We start from the raw sequence: 22,914 nt of genomic DNA, 5'->3' as shown, positions 1-22,914 counted from the left end.
GCGGAATTCGATATTTGTAAAGGATGATTCACATTAACAAGAAGTCAGGGAGAATTCCGGTAGTATATATAGTTTGCAATGTAAGCAAAAAACATACAACAGAAGGGATTCGCTGGTGGTCACCCACCCAACTACTAACCTCCCGGCGTGTGGCTTGAGTACGGCTGAGCGGACGGGAAGCCCTATTTTCCACACCCTGTGGTCGTATGTGCTAAATCAAACATGGAATAAAACTATATAGCATGTTTAGGATAGGTGCATAAATGAAATCCACATACGCTTTCTTTACTATCACCTTCTGCATCTTAAAATGATTTAATATTCATCCCATCATGCCCCCCTGAGTCCCTACCCTTTTTTCAAAGCCGACTGAGTCTGCCGTCCGGGCTCAATATAGACAAATGAGCACTGGAGATTTCCTCTACTGTTTTGCAACTGCGAACGATTCATCAATAACGTTCGAGACTGGCCATGATAAGGATTAGGTATAAGAGCATATCCGCAGAGCGCCATGCACGTCTGGAACTCTCGGAGGAGGACTTTGACCGACAGATCCACGCCATCGGCTCCGTTATACTGCAGAATCATTTCAATCAGCAAAGGAAGCGTAATGTCTTTTCTCTGCACATTCCCGATTGAAAGACTTACAGCCAGGCCCCACAGGGGTGGTCGCCCCGCGAGACAGAAATCTGCCCCCAGTGTAAGGGCCTTGAAGATATCGGATCCTCGTCTGATCCCGCCATCCACCGCAATTTTGATCCGATTCTTAGCCACCGGCGCGCATTCGCGCAAGGCGTCCAGAGTCGCGGGGACCCCGTCCAGTTGCCGACCCCCGTGGTTGGAGTTGAGGATACCGTCGCCGCCGTGTTAAATGCTAGTTCAACATCCTCAGGGTTGAGAACTATGTATGTCGTTGGCGAATACGCGTGAAGCCAAGTTTGGGGGTGTTCTTACTTTCTTTGAGCCAGATCTCCATCTTGGTGTGACTCCGCAGCCATGTAATGCACCCCTCCCAAGTGATCGACGGGTCCCATGCTGGACGCTTCTTCTGCACGCCGGTGGGGTCCGAGATTCCCTCCGAGCGCTTCTTGGGTTTGGATGGCAGTAATTCAAATCTGTCTCTGAGAACAGCGGCTTCTATTCATCTCATGCTATATCAGGTACGACCGGTTCAACTATCAGGTTCTGAGACGCTGACTGAACCTCCATACGCAGGCAACGCTGCTGACCCTCCGACCTCTTATGCTCCACATCACGGAGCTGATACTGAGCGGGAATCCGCCATCGAGCGCGGAGCTGACCGGCGGCACGCTGGGGAAGTTGTCCACGACCTGTTCCGAAGCGGCTCGTCGCCTTCTGAATGTGGTCACTGCGCTCAAGAATCGAAATCTTGTTGGTAAGAGAGTTTCATGTTTTTTTTTTTTTGGTTTGTTTTCACCTGTCTCAACAGACCGTCATCAGACTAACGATGTCAGCTGTCTACGGTTTCTGCGAATGTGACGCTATCTTTTCTGCCGCATTTATCATGCTACTCACCAAGATCTTAGACTACCGAATAAACCCTTCCCCAGGGCTGCAGGAGGCCATGGGGATGCTGCAGTACCTCGCGGTTCGCGGGAATTTGTTCGCGAGACAAAGATGCGAGGAGTTTCAGACCGTCCGTGGCCATCTAACACCCTTCCTGCCTCCCGAAGAAGAAGTGCTGGGTACGCCGTACGGCACGAAGCAACCCTCCGAAACACCAGCAGGGACGCCGACTATCCCAGCCATGAGTGCCGAAGATCGGATCTCCTCGACGATTTCTGTCAGTATGGCACATCAACCAACGAACGACCAGAATATTCGCCCAGATGTCCCACAAGCAAGCGAGAGCAGCCAACCCTGGCACGCCCCGATGTGGAACAACGGCATGTGGCTCCCAGTGGATGTTTGGGAGAACGATACCCACGGTCTGGGTCACTTGGTGGCCGACATCCCGCTGCAGGAATCATTCAATCAATACCAGTCTTTACTCAATGACCCGGGGTGGTCAATAACTGGTCAAAATGTGGGGGATTTTGCGGAGCTTCGACGGCATGTTCTGTGGCTCAATTCTTAGAGGTTTAGAGTTGCTTTCTCAAGATCTAATGAACGGCTTTATACCCTGCTGTAGCCTTCCTCCAACTGTTCAATGCCAGGACAAAGAAAATTGATAATGTACATAAAAGAACAAGGGAACAAAAACATACAACAGAAGGGATTCGCTGGTGGTCACCCACCCAACTACTAACCTCCCGGCGTGTGGCTTAAGTACGGCTGAGCGGACGGGAAGCCCTGTTTTCCACACCCTGTGGTCGTATGTGCTAGTTACTCTAGCCGAATGGGACATATAGCTCAATCAAAACGAGCGTGCCAGATCATGTTCTCCCGGAACAGGATCCCAAAGTATAAAGGAAGGGGTATTATCTAGATCATAAAAGTAGTATTGAACCTACCAAAGAAAAACAGTCAAGCCAGCAGGGTAGCCACACCGCACTCACACATCACGGCAACCGCGCTCAAGACGGCGGGACCCAACGCGAATTCTGGTGACACAGCTGCCTGAACTGCAGCAAGAGGTGCCGGATCTGCAACGCTTCCAGCGCATAATCGTACGCGTGGCCCTGCCACTGGCCATTGATGGGATTATGCCAGGCCCTGGGGTCTGCGCGCAGGCGCTTGGGTTCACGGTCGCGGTAGATGGCGTAAAACCGGCACTGGCCGTTGACGAGCACGATCCCCTTGAAATCCTGGGTGCGGCCCGCCGAGATCGGGACCAGACTCTGGAGGTGCAAGTAGCGCATGCGCCCCGGCGTGGCCTCGGCCGGCACCCCCGGTTGGGGGTCCCCGATCATGGTAAAGAAGTTCCCGGAGCCCGGAGTCGAGATCTGGAGGAACTCGTTCAGGATCAGGTTCGCGTCCAAGGCGTTGGCCGACCAGCCGCGCAGGTAGATGTACCCCTCTGCGCGCGGGAAGACCGAGTCCAGCATCGTCACCATTTCGTCGAATAGGGTCGGCGGCGGCTGCTGTTGCTGCTGCGGCTGCGGCTGCGCCATGGCTACGGTTCTGACGTACGTGATGGATTACGCGGAAAACACTTGTTGGTCTCGTGCTTGGTGATGTTGATGAGGTAGTCTTGTCACAACGGTGTTTGGGGGGTGGGACTTCCAAAGAACATTACGAGGCGTGAGCGGTATTTATAGCCTCATGGGTATCAAAGAATCTGGGAGCTCACTGAAGACTGGCTCTTCTGCACACGGAATACTTCTGTTACGCTGAAAGAGCAATTGGAAGTTCCCCGTCATGTAGCTACATGGGATACAAAGGACTTCCACTGGCGGTTGTGCAGAGATAATCCGTGAGACATTCCATGAAATGCGGAGACATGAAAGCAGTGAAAAGGCATATGCCACAGCCGATACCGAATCAAGATATGTACCATTGCAGCAAGATACTGCGTAACCGCAGACCATCAGAGGTTTCTGGTGGGTGTCGAGGAAGAATGGCATGACGAAGCATCCGATTGATAATATTTGCATGTGCGGCAGAAGCGAGTTTTATAGACAGAGGCAAATATGGAAAGGAAGAAGGAATTGGGATGTCGCACTTGTCCTTCTCTGCCTTCTCCATAGTAGCAGGGCGGATAAGGGTGGTGGTCGGTTTAGGGCTTAGATCTTGCCTCTTTCATCAGTAAAGCGCGTGAATTTGATTCTTCACCCTGCGATCATAGTTGCTTAAGTCGCTACCTACTGACGATATACCACATATCTACCACGTTCAGTATGCAAAAATACGAAATCCTCGACCCCCCTCCACCCGCAACAACAGCTCACTTCCCCTCCGCATGCACAAACGTCAATCGCCCCGATTTCTCATCCGGTTCCAACTCGTCCGTGATCACGCCAGCCCGCCGCCGTGCGATGAACCCCTTGGTCTGCGACCCCGGCACCAGCCAGGGTTCATGCTCGAACAGCGCCGTCATTTCCTCGAGGGGCCGCAGGGCGGTTTCCGGCAGCACCAGCCAGAAGAAGATGGCGTTGGTGAAGTTGCACACACAGAAAACCACGTAGAAGCGCCACCCGCCGATGTTGTCGATGGCGATGTCCGTGACCTGGCCGATCATGGTGTTGAAGGCGAACGAGGTCATGGTGGCGATGGAGACCCCCTTGGACCGGGTCTTGGTGTCGAAGATCTCGGCGCAGATGATCCACGTCAGGGGGCCGACGGTCGCGCTGTACGAGAAGTTGTAGCACCAGGTCATCACGATGAACGCCCAGCTGGCGGAGGTGTTGTTGGAGACGCCGGGGGGGAATTTGGCGATGAGGATGGTGGGGATGACCTTGATGATGAGATTGGTTAGCGCGATGGATACTTTGACTATGTCCTCTTGGTTTTGTAGCGGTTGAGACAGTTGGTGGAAAGGGGCACATACGAAGAACAGGCAATTGAACAAATTCCCAATAATCTGGGGCCAGCGACGGCCCGTCTTGTCGATCAGCATCATGCAGCAGAACTGAGCAATAATGGCGATGATGGAGCTGATGCCTTGATACTTGAGGGTGTCATTGGCGGCGATCCCGATTTGCTCGAAGATGGTCGTGCTGAAGTACTGGATGGCGCTCACCCCCGTCATCTGGGCTGCAGCCTGGATGGAGCACGCCAGAAACAGGCGGCGGAAGCAGGACGGGTCCGTGAACAGCTCCTTGTAGGATTTGGCCTCGGCCTCGTGCTCGTGGGCGATTGAGACAGTAATCTGCTCGTACTCCGCCTGGACCCAGGCGTCGGAGGTGTCGCCCCGGGCGTGGAGGCGCGCCAGCGTCGCGAGGCCCTCGTCCAGTCGGCCATGGTCGATCAGCCAGCGGGGCGACTCGGGGAAGAGCAGGATGAGCGCGGCCAGAAAGACAGCCGGCACCATCTGGATCCCCAGGGAAACGCGCCACTGGCGGGAATCATCGTCCGCAAAGTTGATGAAGGTGCCCCAGGAGATCCATGACGCAACCAGAGAGCCCACCCCGAGCATCAGCTGTTGAAGGGATGTGATCCGGCCGCGGATGTTCGGATGGGCCAACTCTGCCTGGTAGATCGGGACAATCATCACCAAAATCCCTACTCTTTACCCACGCAAGAACCAGATCCAGTCAGCTACATATCATTCCCTGGTTTTGGAGAGGGATGCTCACCCCAGCCCTGCAACGGCCCGACCAGCGTATAGATAACTCAAGCTCTGCGCGCCTGTCTGCAGACCTCTGTTGTCGTTAGCCTCCTCCCTACAGTCCGATACTGCTCGTAGGTCGCATACCCTCCCAGCAAAAAGATTAGGGCTCCGACAAAGATAGTCCATTTCCGGCCCGCATAGTCACCGAGTGGACCGGCGAAATAGGCGCCAAAGAAGGCGCCGCCGGTGAAGACAGAGGTTACTGCTCCGCGCTTGGTCGCGTCGGCGTTGAAGGCATTGATGAGCGAGGGACTGGTGAGCGCCTCGGCGATGACACCCAAATCATATCCGTACAGCACCGACCCCAGCGAGGCAAAGACACACACCAGAAATTGATACCATTTGGGAGGGAGAGCCATGGTAGAAATCCCGGCCGCTGGAAAAAGAAAAATAACGAAAATAGATCAAGCTTAGCTGTGCCATCGTACTTCGTCCCCGAGCATCAAGCTTTTATGCAAATTGCTTGGGAGGGAAGGGAAAGAGGGGGAAAGAGGAATCCCCCGCAGGAGTTTTTCCTTTTGCTCTCTGATGCATCTCCGGGATGGCGCCTGAGCCGCCGGAGGTGGCGTGGTATCGTTCGCTCCTCCGCCAGCCTCCATGAACTGACTCTGCTGGCTTATCAGAGTTAAGCCTTGCGGGTGGCTTTCTGTAATTCCTGCTCGGTCCTATGCCGGGGCCCCGGAATTTCACCACCCCCGCCGGAGTCTGTCGCTGTCGGTTTGTGGGGTGATTTGGGAATTGAGTCATTTGACGGATAGCATATGGAGCTGCTTCACTCATTCGCCTGCTATCATGGTGCTTGACACGTCCCTCCAAATTATGGTTCATGACATAGGCAAATCACAACTCTGATCTGGATCCATCATGGGAACCAGACCTCCCCAGCTGTTGGTGAATTTTCCGGGAATGGCAGGCCGGGATGCCTGGTGAAGCGATCCTCATGACGCGGGGAAGACGCTATGATCCATTCCCTAGCCAGCGACTCGAATAACACCTGGGAACATGATCAGTAAGACAATAACTTGATAATAATTCAAGTTATAATACTAATCACCCATAGTGTGGCTGAAGATGGCGTGGCTTGGCCCTATTACTATAAGTCAGCGGGATGGCAGAATGCCGGGCGGGCGGTGCCGGACTTAACTATGGAAATGGTTAGGGCTGCAGCGGGAATGGCCACGCGGCCTCCGCCAGTCGACCGCAGTCTAGACTTGACTGTGGACACAAAAGTTAATTCGGGGAAATCTACCCGGTGAAATTTGGTTGGCTCTATTCAAGAAAAAGCTTTTTTAATGGTACGCGGAACGCGCCCGTGCATACACAAGAGGATAGTGGTACGCGACTCCTGGGACATTGAGGCAATTTTTATTGGTCTGTATACCCTGGCGAACCGGTGAAGGGAAACGCAAAAGAAAAGAGGAAAAAAAAGAAAAGAAAAGAAAAGAAAACAGAGAGAGAGAGAGAGAGAGAGAGAGAGAGAGAGAGAGAGAGAGAGATGAAGGGAGGAATGGGCGGATGAATCGAATAAAAGGTATGTATTCAAACTATGAGATCTATAGTATGGTTATCGCATCTACCGGCGCGACGTGCATGTAGCCTAGTTGGAGTGCTGCACGGGGGGCAACAGCGCGATCTTAGAGTCCACGCCGAAGGTGAAGGAGTCGGAGGAAGAGGACTCCGACGACGAGGAGCTGGAGGCTGAGAAGGAAGACTCGGACGAAGACGAAGACTCGTAAGAGGACGACGAAGAAGCGGCCGAAGAGGAGGCTGACGACGCTGACGACGAAGTAGACGAGGCAGAAGAGGAAGAGGTTGAAGTCGAAGTGGAGGAGGACGAGCTCGACACATACACATCACCGACGGAGTTGACGGCATCATCGGTGAACATGTAATTGTTGGCGCAGTAGAAGAAGGCGTAGCGCGTTACAGAGGACTGGGAATCGAGCCAGGAGACCGCCTCATCGAGGAAGCTGACGGTGGTGTCGGTGTCGGAGACGCCGCTGGTGTCGGCGCTCAGGCCGAATTCGGTGAGCCAGACCTCGGAGATGTCGTATTCGGCGGCGGCCTCGATGGCTTCGTTGACAAAGGTCTTGAGTTCGTCCACGGAGTCGCCGTACCAGTGCACGGCGAGCGCAGAGATGTTGCAGCTTGAGCAGTCGCTCATGAAGCTCTTGAACCAGTCCAGTCCCTCGCCGCTGCTAGTGGAAGAAGTCACGGCGGGACTGACCAGCTTGGCGCTGTTGGCGTAGGGAGTGATGTACTCGGCGTAGAGTTCCGCCGCGGTGGCAGCGGTCATGTCAGCCTGCGACGACATGTCGGGCTCGTTGAAGCCGAGGATGTACGAACTGCCCGACGAGAGTGCAGTCTCAACTGCGTCGGTCCAGCCATCGACATAGTCAGAGCCAGAGCCCCAAAGCATGGGGACGTATTCCACATTGGAGGGCATGTCGCCCCCCATAGAGCTGCCCCAGTTGTACGACCACGACACGGTACCAGCCTCGTCGGTGGTCAGGGTGCTCACCAGGGTAGCATCATTGTACGCAGCTCCGCGCTTACCGGTAGAGCGCTTCTGCAGGCTGGTCCTCCGAGATTGGACCGGGAAGGCAACAGCCGAAGTAGCAACCAGGCCAGCGGTCAGAATGTGGGCGAAAGAGGGCATCTTGCGGACAATGATCGGACAAGGTCAAAAGGATTTAAATGAATGGGTTCTCGAATGAGGTTGTGTTGAGAAAAGACTGTCTTGGGACAAATGAATGACCTGAAGCAGTAGAAGGAAAGACTAGGTGCACAGCACGCGATTCGAACAAGGAATGAATGAATGAGGAATTCAATTGACCAGGCGATGGAGATATTAGTGATGAAGCAGGGGAACGTGTGTTATATAGGCAAGCGAGCCCTAAGTTGGCAGGTAACCGCCGGTCCGCCCGGCATCGCGGCCATGGGCAGATGGTGCCTGAGTGGGCGCATGGCTGAGAATCTAGAATCGGTATACCATTCGATGACAGCCCCGCTGCTGCGTAAGTCAATGATGGACGCCTATCCAAGCCCTAACCGTGAGTGTGGGGTGCTGTACTATGGTCGGAGGACGCTGAAGACCTCACTAGTCACTAGTGTCTAGTCACTACCATAGACAGGCTGATGTCGCATTGACTGACAGTGTAGCCATTGGCTTGAAAGTTGACGCCGGCTCGTTTGGATCAATTTTAGCAGTCGACCGCAGCAGCCGGTGGATCCATGGCGACGTTGTTGTCATGGCCGTGGTGGGTCTGTCATTAGTCCAGAACTCTAGATCGGTCCAAACAATCGACGGAAGTATCTTCTGTGCGATAACGATTGGACTATTTTCAGGCATCAAGAACTAGATTAGCCCCGACAAACATGAAACACATACGTAAGCCTTGCTGAAACACCAGGAGTCAATGCACCGGCCATGTGTTCCTGAAAGGCTACAACCTACTACTCCGTACAACTTGCTGAGGTTGCGCGATGCTGCTGGAATCTACCAACCAATTTACCACAATCCTCAACATCCTTTCGCCTGCTGTGATTTGACAAATCGGTTGTTCGCTCCACACTCCATACTCTCAGTTTTTATCTTCTCGAGGAGTCATCTAGTTTATTCACCGCGACATCGCCAACCACCCTTGAGACAGCGATCCTTTCCTCGAAGTCTTTGGGGAGTAGAGCAAGTACTGTACTTTCAGCTCCCTCGCGGTTTTACAAGCCCCACCACACATCCAAAGCTTTTGCAACACTCGAGTTCACCGCCGTAGCGTTTGCCAGACTCATCTGCCTTGTGGGGCAACTTGGTCCAGTGGGATTGTCATCCGGTCAATACCCGTTGACCTAGCATGAATCACGGCCAGCCAACCAAAGAAACTATGGGCATCAGAGAGGATGCCCTAAAGTAGACGTAGTCAACGACCAGTCGGCGCTGAGACTGTCTTCGTCGACTAGGATTGGACTGTACACGGCGCTCGTTCTCGTAAGGCACGAACCTCGTCTTGCAATAGCCCGAATTTCGCCCACAGACCTCGGTTGCCTTGCGCTCATGCCACCATCACACTCGCGCGTGGGGATAAATCTACGTACAATTTCCTGACCCCATTCCTGCTCACGCAGGATGGTACTCTGACCAGTCGGTAGGCCCATCGACCACGACTTCCACCTCCGGCATATCCCGAAAACTCTGCCCTCGTACCCCCACGTCCTAGCGGGCCCTGTCCGTGCTGCTTCTCCAGCTTGGATCTTCGTCCTCCGACCGGCCCCAACTCCTGGGCCCCCCTAGCGCGAACTGATCCACGTACACGCTACAATGGATTCACGAATTGAGCGCTCTCCTACTTCCTATGTGGTTGGTAGCAGGGGATTTCTTGCGAAATGCGGTCCCTTTGCGGCACAGACCCAATATCAACGGCAAGACGGGCGGATTTAAATCGCACTTGATCCTCCCGCAGTCGACTGTAAATTGAAAAGGGGAGTCTGTCGGATGCTGTAGCAGTGCGGGTGTGCATGTCGATCTCGACGATAAACGACTCCGGGATTTCTCGTGTGCGTTAGCATGGTAGTGAGTTACACTATGCTTTTAGATGGTGTTAAAAAGAACCTATAGCGGTTTTTCATTCCGGCTTTCTGTTTGGCCTCTCTGCTTAAATAACCGAGGCCAGAAATATATAACAGCGACTGTTCCACTCGCCGAAACATAGAACAATTTACATCTGACCTTTCAGCCTGAACAGAAAACCACGAACCATTACACCAACATATTAGCCTGACAAAGATACCATAGCATCTTTTGGTACATACATAATGACCAGATCCATTTGTTCTATAGCCTGACAACCATGTGGAACCGTGCTCGATGAGAGTGCACAGCGCATTATCCGTATAATTAGGATATAATCAGAGAGATGAGTGTAAATGTCACCCACATGGGCCTATGGCGCAATTGGTAGCGCGTACGACTCCAGATCGTAAGGTTGCCTGATCGAGCCGGGCTGGGCTCATTCCTTTTTTGCTTTCCAAGGTTTTTCTCCTGGCTCGCCACCCCCTTTTCCTTGTCCCAATGTCCATGTTGATTGGTTCTGACTTTGCGGCTGGCCCCGCTGAATGCCCTCGGAATTTATTCCTCTTTGGAAAACCTGTCACTAAGACCTTTGCGAGGTCGAATGCGTAGGTCTTGTGCCCGGTTCTCTATCACCCTTCCCCATATATTTCAACTCTTGTTGAAAGAAGAGGTGTCGAAAGCGTTATTGATAAGGACCAAATCCAATCCATGACCATCACATGTAAAGCAGCAAGCCTAAAAGCAGTCCAGAATACCTCCTGCGACATCAAGCGGAGGAAGCCTAGACTCATGTCGCTACCACGGCAGAAACCTGAATGCGACGATCGCGAACCAACAAAATCATAGACAGTATGGGCATTGAGTCGCAAAATTACAGCTATGACCGCCCGCGCGGAGGCTAATACCAAGAGCTCTTCAACAAAACACACCCAGCTGTGAGAACATGTGTGTGTATTGAGATGTGTGTAGCTAGTGGAATACATCTGGCGGAGACGCTGAAGTCCGAGATCTCACATCAGTCGGTAACCGCTCCCTCCCCTTTGAACTCTGTGCAAATCATTTGAATCTCTGGCATAGTGGACGTTACAAAAAAAAAAAAAAAAAAAAAAAAAAAACAAGCTCGCCTAGCTTCAAGTATACCTGACCCGATGGGAAGTTCCATATCCGAGAGGCCCCTTCCACAGGGGCAGCAGTCAGTTGTACCTTCTATATACAGAGACTCCAACGCACAAAAAACCGATCAACTCGTGCATCGGAAGACTTGGTATGATTTGTACGAATCACACTTCAAAAACAACCTACGTATTCCTATTGTTATCCCCTTCTATTTTACTCCATCTTTGAAAGGAAGAAAGGAACCGAAACAGAAAACCACAACCATGACAACCGACCCAGCCGCGAGTCAGCCCGCAGCTTCTGCGTCCCAACCACCTACAGATCGGTGGGAAGACTCTCCCGTGGATCGTGATGCTCTCCAGGCCCACGAGTACTGCACCCAAAGATGTCTGCTGGGCCTGCAACGCCGTGGTAGGCTGGACGAGAAGTGCCCCAACGTCGAACGGCACCGAGTTAACGGCGGTACCCATCACCCCACGACCGTGGCGGAGCTGGTGCAGCAGATACGATTGGGACTGGACCACAATCTGGAGCGTGCGATGCCCATCGTCGGGCCCGGCTACAGACGTGCTGCTCGCCCTGGCGGCTCCGGTGCTCCCTTCAAGGTCGTCTCTCCTCGGTTCGGATACACGGTTATCGGCAAAGGAACCATATGTCGGGTCTGGCCGCGCCTCGAACGGGAGGCGGATGTGTACACGCAAATCTTGGTGGCAGCACAGGGGTCCGCGGTGCCCGTGTTCTTGGGTAAGATCAACCTGCAGCAGCCATATGAGCTAGAGGGCTTCGGACGGGTCCGCCACATGCTCTTGATGGGCTACGGGGGCGAGGAGATCGGGATGGTGACGACTATGGATTAGTGGGTCCGGTACAATCATGAAACCACGTCCGCCCACGAGATCGAGGTCCTTGGGGTCGTGCACAAGGACCTGGCCCCGCGGAACGTGCTGTGGAATGCGGAGCTGGGCCGGGCCATGATCATCGACTACGAGGCGTGTGACCTCGTGCTGGACCGGATCCCAAGGCGGCCTGCTTGGGTCCCACAGGGGCTGGCGAGTCGCCTGTCGCAACAAATGTCTTTGGCCATGATCCCAAACGTTAACCATGGGCATTGCAGATACCACAACGTGTGCTGCCACCATGATCCGCACAAGACTTGTCCAATGAGAATCTATGGCTTACCACCGTAGATCTGATTTCTATTCAGACTGGACTGATAGATTAGTTTAGCCAGATTTCGTTCTTGATGTACTAGAATCCATGTCCGAGATGATCGTCGAGGAACTCTTAGGGCGCTACACAGCCGTCTTTAAATCCCATAGTAAGCGTCGAGGTGACGCGGCCCCCGCAGTAATCAAAGGGAAAGGGTTTATCTGAGCCATGCGTTCTTTATCTAACGGTCATTGGCTATTAGGGAAGGCTAAGCTCAATAGTGGTTAGCATGCTTGCTCGGATAGAACGGGTCAGCATGGGTCCCGACTTAACAATTAGTTGGACGGGCGCAGACCCAGGATAATAATTCGCGCATACATCCTCCCATCCTCAGCCGTGCAAGATATAACATCTTACCGAGACATATGTTGCCCTGGATTATGGGTTAATAACGCATACTGGAAGGTCTAAGTGTTTGTTGGTTCGCTCCCTTCTCAGGCCTTCTGTGGCTCAGGGCTACATGTTGCCCCGAGCTAGTGAGATCTGGGTGGTGGTCTTCTCTAGGCGAACCGTGATAAGATAATTAAAATGCCTCACATAGCATTCGTTTCTCACTGGATCCAAGAGAAACTCTATCCTGGAGCTCTCTTCAGGTAGCTACCGGGAGATGATGAGGCAATTACATGAGCGATAATACGAGACGTCGTGATTGAGGTCAGTTTCCTGTGGGCAAGCCCGACCATGAATTTCCAAGGTTAGCTTTTCGGGTACAGACAATATTCAACTCACTCAGCCGTCAATGATCTACTCTATGGCAACGGGCTAGATAGCCAGCGTCTCGGGCTTTTCGAGTATAAATCCAGGATGACTTGCTGCTGGATTTCTCCCATAATTCCATCTCATAATACAAACGTTCTTTGTTACCCCAGCTTCACAAAGCCGCCAACATGATCCGAGTCATCCTAGCCTTCATTTACTTCCATCTCATCAGACTCGGACAAACAGCAGTTGTCCCTCTTCCTTCGAGCACCGGGCCATGCGACGTCACGCTTCAAGCAAGTGAACTAATCGACCTGTCTCGAACCGATCCTTTTGACCCCAAAGGAGGAAAACGTGCTCTGATGGTCACCACCTTCACCCCGGGAAGTTGCGGAAGTGTACTGTCCACATCATACATCCCGAATGCAACAGCCAGGTATGAGGACGAGTTTTTCCAGTCTTTCGGAATAACCTCAGGAACGTTCGAGTCGTTTCGGATTCAAACCCAAACCGAGCAGCAGCCACCGCCTTCCAGTCTTGAAGGAAATTACCCGGTTGTACTGTTCTCACCAGCTCTGGGGACCTCAAGATTGATATACACATCGCTGCTTCAGGACCTTGCCAGTTACGGATTTGCCGTCATCTCCGTCGATCATCCGTACGATGCCGACATCGTGGAGTACCCCGACGGCCGCACGATTGTCGGAATCCTCGGGAACATCAGCACAGATGCGCAATACGACTCAGCATTGAACGTTCGCGTTCAAGATATGAGATTCGTCCTGAATCAGACCCACAACACCACGGCGCTCGGGGACATCTTCCCGTTGGCCCGGGGAAATGCCCAGCTACTCTCTCTAGATCGAGCAACAATCTTCGGCCATTCCCTGGGCGGAGCCACCGCCGCGCAGACCCTAATGGTTGATTCTCGATTCGTCGGAGGCATCAACCTGGATGGTTCACTGTGGGGGTCTGTCGTGGACGAAGGACTATCGCGCCCGTTCCTGATGTTCGGGAACGCCAACCACACCCAGGCAACGGACGCCAGCTGGGCAGCGGTTTGGCCGCATCTGCGAGGATGGAAACTGGAGCTTCAACTCGCACAGTCGAAGCACTATACGTTCTCCGATTTCCCAGTGCTGGTGGATGCCCTGAGTATCTCGGACGAAGCTAAGCAGATTGTTCAGGCCGGGTATATTGGAACGATAGGCGGGCTGCGGGCCAGGAACGTGATTGTTTCGTACATCACTGCCACACTGCGGTACTTTGTCCATGGGTACACGTCTATTTTACTGAGCGGGCCCTCGGCAGATTTTCCTGATGTGACTTTTGTGTCTTCCTGACCGAGGGGCGTTTTCTTGGACGATCGGCCTGGTGGGAGAGGTGCGTTGCCCGCTAGCCCTATGCTGACGCTGTGGTTGGACCTGGTTAGGCAAGGAAATTGATTAAGTCAATAACAATCACTATCCTAAGCTCTTATTGTCCACGATATAGTGGTAGGAGATCCTAGCAGACAGACATAAATTACTGAACAATCATTCATTGTCAATAGCTCGTAAAGTAACAATCATGATGTTCTAGAACAAACACTTGGCACGACGACACTTTCTTTGAATAGACAATCCCTCTTTCAGACTATATTAACCACACAAAGAGCCCTGACAACCAAGCTTTGCTTGTGAAATAGGGTCTCCAAGAGTCCGTGTCCAACGTAGTCGTTCTCTTGAGAGTAGTCATTATCTGCATCAATCTTTATCTATGACCGATCCTGTTTGTATCTCACCAACCATGCCGGAGTGCTTCTCATGCAACTGCATCTCGGACAGCACCGCCATTCCCATAGCTCACCTATAAAGCACCCTCAACACCTCTTACGCCAACTCAGTCTCCCCACATCCACCAAAATCCTCATCCCCAAGGACCTGCGCCAACAGCTTCTGTTTCCTTCACCAATAGGAACCATCAGCCATGGCATCAACCGGCACCCCCCCCGGTGCACAGCACCATCGAGGGCGGCCACTGGGTCTCCGGGGCGGGGCGAGCGGCGCAGCGGGGCGGCCGTCATCTGCGGCGGCCGCGTGCGCCTGTTCACCGACGAGCCCACCTTCCGCCAGCCGGTGGCGCTCCCCGTCTACCATCTGAATGAGGCCGAGTGGCCCGCGGTCGACGGCATGGCCCCGCCCCTGCCGGTGCTCCTCGCGTTTCAGGAGCGTCTGATGAAGTCCGGGACTGGGTTGACTGAGGAACGACTGTAGGTTGGACTGGTCCTATTAACAGGGGAGGTAGCTGGTAGAGGCGAAAATATAGACATAAAATAGAATATGAAAAGAAAGGGTATCATGAACCAGAGCTACCGGGCGATTGATGTTATTCTGGAAGCTGGATATGCAATTGTGTCAATTACATCTGCTTGGAATCGTAATTTTTCTCACCGCTCAGCACGCCCATACTGAATATTCCGCACAGAAAGCCTCACATCCAGGATTTATCACAAATCCGTGCCCCCGACACAATGGGAAAAGACTAAGTCAAAGTAGGAAACATATCGCACGGTAGGCTTGAACGGATTGTATTGCAAATCAAAACAGTCTCCAGCACATACGACCACAGGGTGTGGAAAACAGGGCTTCCCGTCCGCTCAGCCGTACTTAAGCCACACGCCGGGAGGTTAGTAGTTGGGTGGGTGACCACCAGCGAATCCCTTCTGTTGTATGTTTTCTTTTTGGTTTCAACGTGGACTATTTCTGGCTCTCTTGGTCAATTTTTGCAGGTTGATGGCAAAGGATATGGGTCCGGAGTCGTTATTGAAACCTCCAATATGGGCGTACCTCCGTTATCTGACCCCACCATTACCACAAGGTACCACCCGCCATCCATAGGCAACTCGGCGAATTCGCGTATAGCACCTGTATAGATGCACTGATGCCATTTCATACATAAGACCGACCGATAAGAACCAACTTTCGCACCGCGTTGACTCGAGTAAATTCGCTCCTGTTTGTTGCACCGAGTCCAAGAAACATGGATCTTCTTTCACGATTCATTCGAGTGGCTAATGCGATTGTCCTCAACATCCCAAGCCCCGTTCACGGTGATGCCTTCCTTGTCATGAAAAGTGGCTTGATTCTTGAGGGTTGATAATGGAATGGTAGTTTACTTACGCGGTGGGTCCATGATCCCATACTTCTTGGGTTGGGTAACATTGCAGTGCCGTGAGCAGAAACTGGAATCGTGAGAGATGACCTTCTACTTGAGGGTGGAAAGATCACACTTACTACAGCGATACCCCACATACAGATGGCCGTAGCAAGAATGCTCACGGGAATCTTAATATTTGTCCTGTTTGATAGACGCCAGTACAAGGCCAGAATAAAGCACTTGACAAGGACAATGATGCCGGTGTTAGGCAGTCCACAAGAGAATAGCCCAATATCTGCTCTCTGTGTAGCATCGCGCCTCACAGTCTGTAGTGACTTCCAAGAGCGCGTTTCCAATAGTCGTGTAATGCCAAATGGACCCGCCTTACACCGCAATAACGAAGCAGTCAGGCTGGCGCCGCAAGTCTAATCAACAATATTAGAAACTCTCAACCGGGAGCCGTCACCCGGGAGCAGAAGTGACAGACTTACCAGTGAGACTAGAATCAGCCAGTCATCAAGCCATAAACCCGCTGTGTTTTTCCAGCAGCACCAGAATCGAAGACCGACGCAAAGAAATGCCATGCAGAAAGATATTGTTGAAGAGGCATACGAATTAGGTTGGCGAGTTTGGGAAAGACCCACAGAGAACATGGAATGAGACATCATAGTCACAGGAAGCTCTGATCCTCCGTACCGGGGATTTATGATCCAATTTCATATCCCCGCAACCTTGACGAACCTTCCAGGGGACGATGAACCTGTCACAGACTCACCGAGACAGGCAGGGTGGTGCAGGGCAAGGTTCCTTCCGAGGTTTCGGTCCGCATTACTAGACAGGACAGCGGCAAAACTCACCACTATCGGACCCAATTGACAGTTAGTAGACACTGTCAGCGAGTGGTTTGATTTCAGCCCCCAAGAATCAGTCACTGCGGAGTAATAGCGGACGGCAAAGCGAAGCTCCACTGTTTTCTTTCCGTCGTGAGTGGCTAGTATTGCCAAGGATTCACACCTACTGAAGCAACCTATAAGTATAGTGTGTGCAAGTATTACTTAGCCCCCCCCACTTGCATTACATGTTAGAACTCGGTACCCAAATCACCTCGTACCGGTATTATTCTTCTTCATTCGATAGGCGTGGTACTTCTAAGCTTACTGGCAGGTAGCACTAGCAGGCAGTCGTTGCAACCTGACATGTAAGCTACTCATTAGTTTCGATTGCGTGATGTTTCAATCTGACATGCAGCTGAGCCTCAGCCCAGCTTGTAAACCTGCAGGGGTACATACAGTATGTGAGAATTAGTAAGATTAGATAAGTAATTCAATCCACTGACAAATAGCTACTAACTTAACTAAGACTAAGTTGCTTCTTTAGCCATCCGGACCTCTCAGCCTCTTTCTTCTCAGCAACAACATCCAACATAACGAAATTGCAACCGGTTTTCCCAGCCAGAATTCCCTCCACTATGCCTGCGGCGAACCTCCCAGTGATCGTTATCGTTCCAGGCGCCTTCGGCACACCTGAAGGCTTTGAGAAGTTGCGACCGTATCTGACCCAAGCCGGATACGCAACACACCCCGGATCATACCCCAGTTGCAATCCCTCTGATGCGGCCGACGTGTCCTCCCCTCAAGATATTGCTTTCCTGCGCGACAACGTCTTACTCCCTCTTCTGCACGAACAGGGTAAAGATGTCGTCATCATCGCTCACTCATACGGGGGTGTAGTTGCCGGTGGTGCAGCCAAAGGACTTGCCAAGGGGACCAGACATGCCCAAGGTCAAGCGACGGGCGTCGTCGGGCTGATTTACGTGGCGGGCAATATTACCCTTGAGGGAGAGCCGCTCTTGACGGCTGTCGGCGGCGCTTACCCTCCTTTTATCAAAGTCGACACGGTACGTACGGTCTACCCAGAACCGCAATCATCACCATAGGCTGTTACGTAAATATTCTTTCTGTTCCCATTTGTTCCTAGCCTTCTCAAGGGCTTGCTGTCATCGAACCAGCGATGGACGTTCTGTACAATGACTGCGACCGTGCCCTGGAGCCGGGATTGGCGAAGTTCATGCAGCCACACGCACTCCGAGCGTTTGAAACCCCGCCCACTGCCCCAGCCTGGGCGGAGAGTGCGTTTGATGGGAGGAGAGCGTATGTGCGTACCCTGGACGACTGCTGTAACCCTGCATCGTTGCAGGATATGTGGCTGGAGAAGTCCAAGGTCGAATGGGATGTGGTGGACTTCAAGACCGGACACATGCCGTTTGTGAGCCAGCCTCAGGCTTTGGCGGAGCAGATCACCAAGTTCATTGATGGGTTTGTTGCGAAGTAGATGGTGGCGTATTCAGTGCCCTCAGCAGGGTGCAGAGCTCGAAATACATACCAATCAAGTTGTCGTGCTCGGTAAATTGTTAACAACTCACACTTTTGTATCATAAGACGGCCCGGTTGAACTTGAAAAGCCTTTCGATAGTGTTTACCAGAAGAGTCAATTTGTAACCTCTCTCAGAACTATTGCGAGCCAAAAGAAATCTCTGAAATGCAAAGAGGTGAGATATTTCTCGCGTTTACATTACCGACGAGTCTGTTGAGTCCATCTTCTTCGTCACCCATACCAGTTTGGGGACCATGATCGAAGCACAATTCGAAATCCCCATCATCACGCTGTACTCCAGATTCCGGGATGCCTGTGAAGGTTTCAGTACGTTGGTGGCAACATTCTTTCCATGTGCTCATATACCCATAGGCAATTTCGATACTGTACGCCCATAGCCGACGAGTGTTGGGTCTCTAGTATAACTCACACATCCCTCCAGAAACCTGGTGACACCGCTGTCATAGTTAATGCCCTTGTATGCTCTTTTGGCTCTCTGAAATCAGATTGGTATTGTCGTAATTGCGCCTTTCTTCCGTTGTCTGTCGTGTGAACGATTGAAAAAAAGGAAAGAAGAGGGGGGGAGGAGGACAGTCTCATCGCCTTGCCGCTAACGAGCCTGTATGGGATTGATGAAGCAAAAAGACTCGTAAGATGCCTTGCGAGACTGCCCCAAGGCCAGTGCAACAACATGCCATTGCGGCACCTTCATCGGTATTCGTGTGATGGGACAGATTTTGCGGATCTTTGTATACTATCATTACAACGGCACCCTTTTCCGAGAAGAAGAACACCTCCTTCCGAGAATTGTACCCTCTTGTCACTGGCTGGGCTTTCGGGGCCTCGGATGTTCGGGATCCTTGCAAGGGGGGTGGAGGAGAGTAAGTCGGGAGGTCAATACTATACTTGGGCATGATGTCATAAAGCACCGGGCCAGAGTCAATGCTACCATATTTCAGACTAGGGATATGATTTCACAAGAACACGCACAAGTAGTTATGGACAGACATAGACAGACAAGAGGCTTGTGATTGATTGCTGGCAGATGTCTTGTAGTCAAATCGTTGGGTTACGAAAAGAGGCGGAATTGCTCAGGAGTTGGGGCCCTGGGTACGGTGGACCACACAGATTGTCAATACTGCATCAATAAGCTACAGTACGTACTCTGTAGATATAGTTGCATACAAGGACAAGTAGTGATACATTTGCCAAGGCGAAGCGCCGATCGCTCGAAATCGGCGGCTCGGAGCCTCGGAACACACCCCGATCGATCCATAACCGGGCTGTCGGGAGGAGAAGAGTCTCTGGCATTCCTGGACATGGAGGCCATGACAGCACAACAACCGACTGAGTGCCGGAAGTCATGCCGCTGTGGGGGGGTTCAAATTGCGGACTCACTGAAGATATAAAGTCCCTTGATTCCTGACAGTCATGACATACCAGCAAACCATTAACACATAGCCGAAGAAGCCAGCCACCGAAGCACACCAGCAAAGATGTTCTACCAACCTGGAGTCACCGAACATGGACTACCCCATGATCCCTTCAAGGTTCGAGTCCAACCCACGACCTCAGTCACCGCACCTCACAACCACTAACCGGAAAAACAATGCAGGCCTGCGTCGTTCCCCGCCCAATTGGATGGATCTCCACGAAGAACAAGCACGGCCAATGCAACCTGGCGCCCTACTCACAGTTCAACAACCTGACCTTCGACCCACCGTACGTAATGTTCTCCTCCAACCAGACGGCCCAGGGGATCCGAAAGGACACGGTCATTAACGCCGAGGAGACCGGGACCTTCGTGTGGAATCTCGCCACCTGGGACCTGCGCGAGGCCGTCAACATCACCGCCGAGCAGACCCCCTACGGCACCGACGAGTTCGAGCTCTGCAAGATCACCAAGGAGCAGGCTACGCTGGTGGATGTCCCCATGATCAAGGAGTCCCCTGTCAAGTTCGAGTGCGAGTACCACACCACCGTGCGCCTGCCGGGCAACCCGCCCATGGGCACCGTCGACATCGTGATCGGGAAGGTGATCGGTGTGCACATTGCGGACAGCGTGCTCACCGACGGCCTGCTCGACATCAAGAAGACGCAGCCCATCGCGCGCTGCGGCTACTACCAGTACACCGTTGTGAAGGACACCTTCGAGATGATCATCCCCAACATGTCGGCCGATGTGCTATATGGGTTGGAGGGGAATGCGGCGAGGAATCGCAGCAAGAATGAAGCGAACAAGGCGGCGACAAGTCAGAACCGTGTCTGAAGTTGCTGCCAAGGGGAGTAGTTGGTCAGACGATGAAGGGGTGTCGAGGATGGACTCGACTCCGTGAGGCTCTTGGGGCGGAACTGTGCATATGGGCGGCTTGCCCGGCCACTAGACTGTGACGCCCGCTAGTATAGTACCTTGGTAAGTACGTGTATATAAGATTGGCTTTGAATCTCCGTTATGAAGAAGCACAGGAACATAATCATGTGGACTTGAGAATAATGCGATTTAGCACAAGCCCTGCAGATCCCCTGCCTCTGTACCTCGTAAGTCCGGATCGAGCCATTTGGGCGTACAGCTTCCCCCCAAGTCAATCATCCAAGCATCCCGATGCCAGCAATCAAAACATTTGCGAAAACAACATCTCCCCAGCAGAGCTTGTTCCGGCGGAGAGTTCTCACGTCGTCACGAACCTGGTTGTGCCGCTTCTGGTATGGAGGCACCAACCATGATTACTACCCCGATCGAGCGCGAGTGAAGTGGTACACCCCCCACTTACTTTGTTCCATACTCTGCATAGGGGACCACTAGCTCCTGTGTTAGTAGGCTGTAGTAAGTGAGTCGTTGAACACTGATTTCTGGGGATCCGGAGGATTCAGCGGCAGCCGGAAGGAAAATGATAAGGGAGGCAAGAGGTATTGGCGGTGAAAAAAACTAGTGCATAGTGCTGAGGAGGTAATCAAACCTAGGGCTATCGTTTTCAGCGTGGCTAATGAGTTCTGCATTCTTTAACCAGGAAATTTTGCATGATCACTGTCGAGAATAAATAACGGCAGTGCTGCGGCTGTCAAGGCATGTGGACTTCTTCCCTAAGGGAAGCCCTCACGAGAGCGACCATAACGATCCCCGGAAATGGGCCAATTGAAGACAAGGTACCCAAGTTCCAAGGCTCTAGATGGTGTTTTTGAAGATGGTGAGGCTAGTGAGGGTGTCCTGTCCATACTCAAGAAGGAAATTACGAGATGCCAGACAGACAAGCTTGGGGGTCATGCAGTCCAGCTCATCCAGGTATTTTGTGCTCCGGGATGGATTACTAGCGCGTACTTACGAAAGAGGGATGGAAAAAAGCAAGTAGAGCCTGCATCTTTGCTGAGAAGAAAACTTAGGGAATTCAAGCTAGTGAACTTGTACAAAACGCGTTGAAGCAAAGTGTTCGATAACTGAAGAAAATCACATCAAAAGCACAGACAATCGAGTGTTCGGTTGCAATCAATACTGGAACTGGAGCCGTCTTCTGTTATCCAGGCCTTTCCTTGCTGATATCCGACCCGTTTCCTCCACAAGCGAGGGTATACCTCACCCAAAAGGAGACTGTTGAAGTTAGGATTCATTGTCGGCAGCTTCTCCATCACGCTTCTCAGGGGCAGTGTAGGAGGTGTAGTAGAAGCGCTTGTCAAGGGACTCCTCATCAGCTTCACGCTTCTCAGGGGCATAAGCCAAGTAGGTAAAGCGCTTGTCGAGGGCCTGGTCGTCGGCATCACGCTTCTCGGGGGCCACATAGTGAGTGTAGTAGAAGCGCTTGTCGAGGGCATCCTCGTCCCGCTTCTCGGGGGCCACATAGTGAGTGTAGTAGAAGCGCTTGTCGAGGGCCTCCTCGTCACGCTTCTCAGGGGCATAGGTAGTGTAGAAGAAGCGCTTGTCGAGGGCCTCCTCGTCACGCTTCTCAGGGGCATAGGTAGTGTAGAAGAAGCGCTTGTCGAGTGCATCCTCGTCACGCTTCTCAGGGGCCACATAGTGAGTGTAGTAAAAGCGCTTGTCTAAGTCCTGAGAGGACGCCTCGACCTGGTCAAGGTTGGAGGTGGGGAGGGCGAAGGTGATACCTGCGGCTCCAAGGAGCGCAAGAAGGCGAGAGAGCTGCATTTTGACGAGCAAGATAGTCCAAAGTACTGAGAAGAAGTGTGGCAGAGGTGAGATGGAGAAAGATGAGAAGAAGCCGTCGATGTGAACTGATAGTCCTTTATAACATGGTAGAACGGCGTGCTCTTGTGGCCTGCTTGTCTTCTGCGGTACAGGAAGTAACCCGACCATTACAGTACATTCCCCGCCGGCTCAGGCTTCGGTGATTTTCAGCTGCTCTGTAGCCGGCTGCTTGTCAGAATTACCGAGTTTGGGCTTGGCACCATTCTGTAGACACCAAACCTTGCTGCCTTTGATGCTACGCATGACGATACAGCTTAGCATTGCGAGAGAGAGGGTGGTGGTATGCGGTCTGGGCTATTACTGCTTTAGGCTTTTATGCGGTCAATTTAGGAATTGGCGCACAGTAAGTTCCGGAAGGTAGACTCGAGTTAGTAACTTACCACTATT

General features: G+C 52.4%; 9 protein-coding genes and 1 non-coding gene across 10 annotated transcripts, besides 2 other annotated features; 6 read left to right on the top strand and 4 right to left on the bottom strand.

Annotated features, from left to right (window-relative positions):
* Positions 1 to 471: 471 nt before the first annotated feature.
* BO86DRAFT_402145 (fungal specific transcription factor domain-containing protein) lies at positions 472 to 2,098 on the top strand (the record flags this gene model as incomplete). The annotated part of the gene is made up of 5 exons (XM_025673831.1): positions 472 to 570; positions 664 to 905; positions 995 to 1,160; positions 1,216 to 1,396; positions 1,476 to 2,098. The coding sequence occupies 5 exons, from the start codon at positions 472 to 474 to the stop codon at positions 2,096 to 2,098; spliced, it is 1,311 nt and encodes a 436-aa protein (XP_025525017.1).
* A 439-nt stretch (positions 2,099 to 2,537) lies between these two features.
* BO86DRAFT_402144 (uncharacterized protein) lies at positions 2,538 to 3,074 on the bottom strand (the record flags this gene model as incomplete). Its single annotated transcript, XM_025673830.1, has 1 exon — positions 2,538 to 3,074. One exon carries the CDS (start codon positions 3,072 to 3,074, stop codon positions 2,538 to 2,540), a length of 537 nt encoding a protein of 178 aa, XP_025525016.1.
* A 773-nt stretch (positions 3,075 to 3,847) lies between these two features.
* BO86DRAFT_319247 (sugar porter family MFS transporter) lies at positions 3,848 to 5,592 on the bottom strand (the record flags this gene model as incomplete). The annotated part of the gene is made up of 4 exons (XM_025668244.1): positions 3,848 to 4,357; positions 4,451 to 5,129; positions 5,199 to 5,264; positions 5,318 to 5,592. 4 exons carry the CDS (start codon positions 5,590 to 5,592, stop codon positions 3,848 to 3,850), a joined length of 1,530 nt encoding a protein of 509 aa, XP_025525015.1.
* A 1,238-nt stretch (positions 5,593 to 6,830) lies between these two features.
* Positions 6,831 to 8,041, bottom strand: BO86DRAFT_411846 (glycoside hydrolase family protein; the record flags this gene model as incomplete). Its single annotated transcript, XM_025674612.1, has 1 exon — positions 6,831 to 8,041. Exon 1 carries the CDS (start codon positions 7,890 to 7,892, stop codon positions 6,831 to 6,833), a length of 1,062 nt encoding a protein of 353 aa, XP_025525014.1. The 5' UTR covers positions 7,893 to 8,041.
* A 2,125-nt stretch (positions 8,042 to 10,166) lies between these two features.
* On the top strand, positions 10,167 to 10,239 carry BO86DRAFT_t224. The gene has a single exon. It is a non-coding gene; the product is annotated as a tRNA-Trp (tRNA).
* Positions 10,240 to 11,044: 805 nt separating this feature from the next.
* BO86DRAFT_391267 (uncharacterized protein) lies at positions 11,045 to 12,180 on the top strand. The gene has a single exon (XM_025672553.1). The coding sequence runs from the start codon at positions 11,180 to 11,182 to the stop codon at positions 11,771 to 11,773; it is 594 nt and encodes a 197-aa protein (XP_025525013.1). The 5' UTR covers positions 11,045 to 11,179; the 3' UTR covers positions 11,774 to 12,180.
* Positions 12,181 to 13,012: 832 nt separating this feature from the next.
* On the top strand, positions 13,013 to 15,079 carry BO86DRAFT_402140 (PAF acetylhydrolase family protein; the record flags this gene model as incomplete). Its single annotated transcript, XM_025673829.1, has 2 exons — positions 13,013 to 14,100; positions 14,710 to 15,079. The coding sequence occupies 2 exons, from the start codon at positions 13,013 to 13,015 to the stop codon at positions 15,077 to 15,079; spliced, it is 1,458 nt and encodes a 485-aa protein (XP_025525012.1).
* A 339-nt stretch (positions 15,080 to 15,418) lies between these two features.
* Positions 15,419 to 15,491: a sequence feature (Protein overlapping with rRNA (BO86DRAFT_319165, RAH79117.1) was converted to a misc_feature.).
* Positions 15,492 to 15,518: 27 nt separating this feature from the next.
* Positions 15,519 to 15,703: a sequence feature (Protein overlapping with rRNA (BO86DRAFT_319165, RAH79117.1) was converted to a misc_feature.).
* Positions 15,704 to 17,430: 1,727 nt separating this feature from the next.
* BO86DRAFT_367367 (lipase family alpha/beta hydrolase) lies at positions 17,431 to 18,293 on the top strand (the record flags this gene model as incomplete). Its single annotated transcript, XM_025670150.1, has 2 exons — positions 17,431 to 17,859; positions 17,940 to 18,293. The coding sequence occupies 2 exons, from the start codon at positions 17,431 to 17,433 to the stop codon at positions 18,291 to 18,293; spliced, it is 783 nt and encodes a 260-aa protein (XP_025525010.1).
* Positions 18,294 to 19,831: 1,538 nt separating this feature from the next.
* BO86DRAFT_319108 (flavin reductase family protein) lies at positions 19,832 to 20,604 on the top strand (the record flags this gene model as incomplete). Its single annotated transcript, XM_025668236.1, has 2 exons — positions 19,832 to 19,885; positions 19,951 to 20,604. The coding sequence occupies 2 exons, from the start codon at positions 19,832 to 19,834 to the stop codon at positions 20,602 to 20,604; spliced, it is 708 nt and encodes a 235-aa protein (XP_025525009.1).
* Positions 20,605 to 21,874: 1,270 nt separating this feature from the next.
* Positions 21,875 to 22,467, bottom strand: BO86DRAFT_411842 (uncharacterized protein; the record flags this gene model as incomplete). Its single annotated transcript, XM_025674611.1, has 1 exon — positions 21,875 to 22,467. The coding sequence occupies one exon, from the start codon at positions 22,465 to 22,467 to the stop codon at positions 21,928 to 21,930; it is 540 nt and encodes a 179-aa protein (XP_025525008.1). The 3' UTR covers positions 21,875 to 21,927.
* Between the last annotated feature and the right edge of the window lie 447 nt (positions 22,468 to 22,914).

The sequence above is a fragment of the Aspergillus japonicus genome, assembly GCF_003184785.1.
Source record: "Aspergillus japonicus CBS 114.51 unplaced genomic scaffold BO86scaffold_49, whole genome shotgun sequence".
Lineage (NCBI taxonomy): Eukaryota > Fungi > Ascomycota > Eurotiomycetes > Eurotiales > Aspergillaceae > Aspergillus > Aspergillus japonicus.
The sequence above is the reverse complement of the archived record's forward strand: the minus strand, read 5'-3'. Positions and strand labels throughout refer to the sequence as shown.

Bases quoted from the DNA above. Each gene is read 5' to 3' on its own strand.
- BO86DRAFT_391267 (XM_025672553.1), top strand. From the start codon at position 11,180: ATGACAACCGACCCAGCCGCGAGTCAGCCCGCAGCTTCTGCGTCCCAA.